The sequence below is a fragment of the Corylus avellana genome, chromosome 5, assembly GCF_965113065.1.
Source record: "Corylus avellana chromosome 5, dhCorAvel1.hap1.2, whole genome shotgun sequence".
In the NCBI taxonomy this organism is placed as follows: Eukaryota; Viridiplantae; Streptophyta; class Magnoliopsida; order Fagales; family Betulaceae; genus Corylus; species Corylus avellana.
This window is the reverse complement of record NC_142494.1, coordinates 5,136,819-5,143,003: the sequence shown is the minus strand read 5'-3', so window position 1 is coordinate 5,143,003 and position 6,185 is coordinate 5,136,819. Positions and strand designations below refer to the sequence as shown.

Below are 6,185 nucleotides of genomic sequence, written 5' to 3'. Positions count from 1 at the left end.
TGGAACTGTGAAGAAATTGATTAGCTACTACCAAAGACCCTAATATTTGCTCAAGTTGTTCGGCTTATTGTACCCTATTTCAGCTTATTATTGTGAAAAGCCTATGGTAGTGATAATCATAACACCAGCGTGAGTGAACAGTCACTCACGCTGATGTATTTTATAATATTATTTTTTTATATTACTCTTCAATTTTTTTTTTAATAATATAATAATATTATAATACACCAACGTGAGTGACTATTCACTCTTTCCGTTTGGGGTTTGTGTCTCCTTAATATTGTTTACTACATCTTCTCTAGTACGTTTTTAATTGCACATTTCTATCTCGTAGCAGGATGCTTGTTAGGAACCCAGGGCCACTGCTTACCAGCAGCTTGCAAATTAGATGTTATGACAGTATACATTATAGGTGTGCAGATTTCAGAATCATCACATGCCCACTAATTACTACTCATGCAAACAATATATATATATATATATATATATATATATATATATATATATTGCTGTGGATTTGATTTGGCCAAACTCATCGTTTTGCGTTTTTTTTTAATATCTATTTTTAGCTTTTAGTTTTTTGTTTTTTTTTTTTTTTTAAAGAGTATTTTTATCTTATTGAAAAAATTTTGTAAGACTTTGGAGACATTGACAATTTTTTTTAGTTTGGAGTTTTGATAAGATATTATCAATTAGATAGTAGTTTGAGGGACCGTGGAGCTTTGAATTTAATGTATTACTCTATAACCTTTCTTTTCTTTCTTTCTTAATTATTTTTCATTAGCTATTCTTTTCTAATCATTTTGAAAAAATAAAATAAAAAATAAATAAATAAATAAATTAAATTATAATGTAGTTATTGAAAGACGCGTGATAGTTAGAAAATGAATAATTAAGTTGTAAGCCAAAGATTATCACTAGAGAATAGATTATAATTTAGTCCAAATATTCTAATGACAATAGATTATCACTAGAGAAATTTTTTTGAAGTAGTAATGTACAAAAAATAATATGATATTACCTCCACGATAACCAAACAAAATTGTAATGTACAAGAAATTTTAGTCATCCTCAATGGTTTTAGGATGACTAAAATTGTTAAATTAGTCAAAAAAATTCCAATAGTTTCTTACTTGGGTGCATATACGTTCAAATAGTGTGCAAAAATGTCACTAAGGATAGTTAATAAAAAGTAGGTTGAAACAAAACAATCAAAATTTAATATATATATTATGGTAAAATCTGTGGCAAGTAGTATTTATAACTATTTTTTATTGTTTAGTGTTCGTTTAATTCAATCACCCAATCGTCACCTTAAGACAGAAATCAACAATTGTTTAAATTTAATGAATTTCTCTATAAATTTTCTTTTGTTTTTATTAATACTATTTATATTTTTTTGCTATTTATTTTGAAGACATTTTTTGCAAAAAAAAAAAAATTAAATAAAAATTAAATTATAATGAAAAATTTGCTCTTAGCACACAGGTTATAGCCTATTGTACATATTTCCATGTCATTCAATTTAGAGTAATATTATAGCAGGTTTGGTGTGAGGCATGGAGTTTGCTTAGACATATTGCCCGCTTACAACCGGGACCGTGGTTGTGTGTGGGTGATTTCAACGAAATCCTCGACACATCGAAAAAATTTGGTGGTGGTAGGAGAGCTAGGGGGTTGATGGAAGATTTCAAGAACACGCTAAACTTCTACGAGTTGGCTGATTTAGGAGCTCGGGGACCAAAGTACACGTGGCAAAATGGCCGGGAAGGGGATGCTTTCATCCAAGAAAGGTTAGATCGGGTGGTGGCAACGTCCGAATGGCGTGAAAAATATCCCAATGTGGAAGTTTATGTTGAAGGAGCTCTTAGCTCCGATCACAATCCGATACTAATTAATCTTAATGATAATGGAGGTCGAAGAAGGGCTAGAAGGAGGTTTAGATATGAGGCACAGTGGGGACTAGAAAAAGAATGCAAAGAAATTATTACCCACGTATGGAGGAAAAAATCCCATCATGGGGACAAATGGCACAACCTGCATGGGAAACTTGCTAGCTGTAAAGGGAGCCTAGCTTTTTGGTACTCAGGAAAGAAGGGTCAAAGTGAGTAGGAAATAACAAGAAAAAGTGAGTTATTGACTGAGCTTCAAGGAACTGAGGACCTCATGGCCAAAGACCAAGTGAAACAACTTCAAAGGGATTTGCATTCCCTTCTTGAGCAAGAGGACATACGTTGGCAGCAAAGGTCAAAAGAATTGTGGCTCAAAGAGGGGGATAGAAATACTAAATTCTTTCATGCTAGTGCAAATCAGAAGAGGCAACAAAATTGTATTCGAAGTATTCGCGATGAAGGGGGTCACATGTGGATGAAGCAGGAGGAAATCGGGGCAGCTTTTGTTAGTTACTACAATTGTTTATTCACAACCGAATCCCCTGGGAATATGGAACCTTGTTTGCTTGGTCTGGCAGGGAGAGTCACAGATGATATGAATAGTACTTTGCTGGCAGATTTCACCGAAGGAGAAGTGCTCACAGCCCTTGGTCAAATGTCTCCTTTAAAGGCTCCGGGCCCGGATGGTCTCTCTGCAGGTTTTTATCAGGATCATTGGGACATTGTGGGAAAAGAGGTTAGCGAAGTTGTTCTAAACTCACTTAATTCGGGATGCATTAGTAGTGATTTGAATTTTACTTATATTGCTCTTATCCCGAAAAAGTCTAATCCCTCATGTGTGACTGACTTTAGACCTATTAGCCTTTGCAATGTCCTTTATAAAATTATCTCTAAGGTCTTGGCTAATAGACTAAAGAATGTGCTACCTGTTATTATCTCCCCCTTTCAGAGTGCGTTTATTCCAGGGCGTTTGATAACTGATAATATTTTGGCTGCGTATGAAACTCTTCATACAATGCATTCTAGAATGTATGGTAAGAAGGGATATATAGCAGTCAAACTTGACATGAGTAAGGCCTATGACAGGGTGGAATGGAATTTCTTGGAGGCCATTTTGAGGCGAATGGGATTTGCGGAGAAGTGGATCAATCTATTGATGATGTGTGTGAGAACCACAAGCTATTTAGTGCTTGTTAATGGTGACCCGGTGGGACGGATTTTCCCTTCTCGTGGTATACGTCAGGGTGATCCTATTTCACCGTATCTATTCCTGATTTGTGCAGAAGCCTTGAGCTCTATGTTGTCAAGGGCAGATGATGAGGGCCTATTGATAGGGGTTCCGACTTCAAAAAGGGAACCTCGTATTAATCATTTGTTCTTTGCAGATGATAGCCTTTTTTTTGTAAGGCGGACCATACCCATTGGACGAGATTATCCTCTTTGCTCAGCACTTATGAGCAGGCATCGGGGCAGCGTTTGAATAGGGAGAAGACTGCTATATTTTTTAGTAGGAATACCCCTATTGAGGATAAAAAGAGAATTTTGGAGGTAGCGGGGATTCCCTTGTCACAAAGATATGATACATATCTAGGCCTTCCGGCTCTTGTGGGGAAGTCTAGAATGAAAGCTTTCAAGAGTATCAAGGATAGGGTTTGGAAACGTCTTCATGATTGGAAGCTAAAATTCCTATCCCAAGTAGGCAAGGAAATCCTATTGAAGGCGGTCATCCAAGCCATATCTACCTATAGCATGAGTGTGTTCATGCTACCGAAAGGTCTTTGTAATGATATCAACTCCTTTATGCAAAAATTTTGGTGGGCTCATCAAGCAAACGACACTCGGATTTATTGGATGAGTTGGAGAAGAATGGGTATCCCGAAGGCACGGGGGGGAATGGGGTTCCGAGACCTTCATTGTTTTAACAAAGCCCAACTTGCCAAGCAATGTTGGCAGTTGTGGAAGGAGGAAAACAACCTTATTGCTAGAATTTTGAAGGCGAAGTATTATCCAACTAGTTCCGTCCTAGAGGCACAAGTGGGAAACAAACCTTCGTTTGCATGGAGAAGCATTCAAAGCACTTTGTCACTTGTAAAAGAGGGCTTAATTTGGAGAATTGGGAATGGGGCCAGTGTGCACATCTATGGCGACAAATGGCTTCCTACACATAGTACCTATTGTGTCCAATCTCCCTAAAAACCATTGGCAGCAGACGCAAGGGTCTGTAATTTTAATTGACCCAGAAGCCCATTGGTGGAAGCAAACTTTATTGGAGGAGATTTTCAGCCCAGAAGAGGTGCGGGTGATTCAGAGTATTCCAATTAGCTTAAGTAATCAGCCTGATATCCAAATCTGGAGAGGCTCTACTAAGGGAGAATTCTATGTAAGAAGTGCCTACCACATAGCAAAGGAGTAGGAATCATTATATTCTGCTGAGTGCTCAAGGAGAGTTGATGGGAGTGATATATGGAGAAGGCTGTGGCAACCGAGTATCCCAATTAAACTCCTGGAAGAATTTCTTTTGGCGGGCATGTCACAATCTACTGCCCACACGGGATAACTTGGTGAGGAGGAAAGTAATCAATGATCCATCATGCCCTTTCTGTGAGACAGAAGCTGAAACTACTTTCCATGTTCTCTGGGGATGCATCGCAGCAAGGGATACTTGGGGGGTTAGTGAGAAGATTTTCCAGAAAAGTTGTTTTCCCACTTCTGATTTTTTCCAGGTTGCTGAAGGCATTTTTAACAAAGGGGTGGGAAATGAAATTGAGATTTTTATCGAAACTGCTCGGCGGCTTTGGTTCAGAAGAAACAAATGGATGCACGAAGGGGTTTTCACACACCCCACTGACCTCGTGCTTGCGGTTGGGGAAGCAGTAGATGAAGTCAAGCAGGTTAATATTGCCAGTTCACCAAAGCATTTTCTTCAGGTGGAGGCCCAGCAACAATGGAAGAAACTACCTGAGGGGTGGTTTAAAGTAAATTGTGACGCTGCCCTTGATCTGAGGCTTGGCCGGATCGGAGTGGGTGTTTTGGTGAGAGATCATGAAGGCCGAGTAACGGCTAGAAGAAGTGTCACGAAGTCTGGTTTCTTGGAACCCACTGCAGCTGAGGCCATGGCTTTGTTTGAAGGTGTTCGGTTTTGTAAGGATTTGGGCATTCACAGTATAATAGTGGAAGGTGATGCTCAAGTAGTAATCAATGCCATTCAGGCAAGGGACCCGACGTGCAGTAAATTCGACCAGCTTGTGGACGATACCAGGTCTCTCCTAAGCGATTTTTCTAGATGGCAAATCAGCTATGTGAGCAGGAATGCCAATAATGGGGCCCATAAACTTGCCAAGGAGGCCACAAGAATGATCATGGATCACATTTGGAATCTTTCAATTCCGGACTGTATCTCTGATCTTGTTTCAACTAAGCTCTCTGCTCATGTTGATTGATTTATTATGAATAAGATTACTCAAAAAAAAAATTTTATAGCGGGTTTGTTAAATACCCTCCCACCCCCAAATACTATTCATCTCACTTTTTTCAAAAAATAAACATTAAAATATTATCATTTTTTTATATCATATTATTTACTTTTTATTATTATTCAAATAAAAAATTCACTACAAAACAAATATTTTTTTATTGTTTTAATACTACTTCTATATCGGTTATTACTCTATTTTTATTTTTTCAACAACTCATTTTGGACGTGATATGGTATTTTTACCAAATAACGCCTATGCATATATCCTACTACGCTGACATGGTTATGACAATTCAGCTTTAATTTATTATTATTATTATTATTCTTCACAATAGATGGATGGTGAAAGGGTGTGTCGTGATGTAATTTGCATTTCCCAAGTCAATAAATGTGTGGGAGCACATATGTCTTTGCGTTTTTAATTGGGGTCAGAGGCCAATTTTCCACCGACAGGAAATTGGAGGTTTTTACTGCAAACAATAAAAGTTTGACTACTTGAGAGATTTTTTTGCATTAATTATCATTATTGAACGTTCCTCTCTTTAAATGGAGCCGCCTGGACGGATAAAACCTACTTAGAATTGAATTATATGACCTTCGAATTCAACTCCTACAGTGACTTCATCACTGAAAAATTACTTCTTCAGTTATTTTTATTCCTATTTCCTACGACAACCAAATGGAAATAAACTCCTATGACTAGATAAAAGATAAACTTCTAGTCTCCTACGCCCCGATCCATATTTTCAGCCAAAATAATTAAAGGAGGAAGTTCATATATTCCTATCAAATTACCACTCAATTAACAATGTCTCTTT

The 6,185-nt window shown here is 37.5% G+C and overlaps 2 protein-coding genes across 2 annotated transcripts; both read left to right on the top strand.

Moving 5' to 3' along the window:
- Window positions 1-1,680: 1,680 nt before the first annotated feature.
- LOC148585265 (uncharacterized) lies at window positions 1,681-2,112 on the top strand. The gene has a single exon (XM_088516688.1). It carries the CDS (start codon window positions 1,681-1,683, stop codon window positions 2,110-2,112), a length of 432 nt encoding a protein of 143 aa, XP_088372814.1.
- A 2,230-nt stretch (window positions 2,113-4,342) lies between these two features.
- On the top strand, window positions 4,343-5,332 carry LOC148585264 (uncharacterized). The gene has a single exon (XM_088516687.1). The coding sequence runs from the start codon at window positions 4,343-4,345 to the stop codon at window positions 5,330-5,332; it is 990 nt and encodes a 329-aa protein (XP_088372813.1).
- The last annotated feature ends 853 nt before the right edge of the window (window positions 5,333-6,185 follow it).

Coding starts and splice junctions, on each gene's coding strand:
- LOC148585264 (XM_088516687.1), top strand. CDS start 4,343: ATGGGAGTGATATATGGAGAAGGCTGTGGCAACCGAGTATCCCAATTA.
- LOC148585265 (XM_088516688.1), top strand. CDS start 1,681: ATGGAAGATTTCAAGAACACGCTAAACTTCTACGAGTTGGCTGATTTA.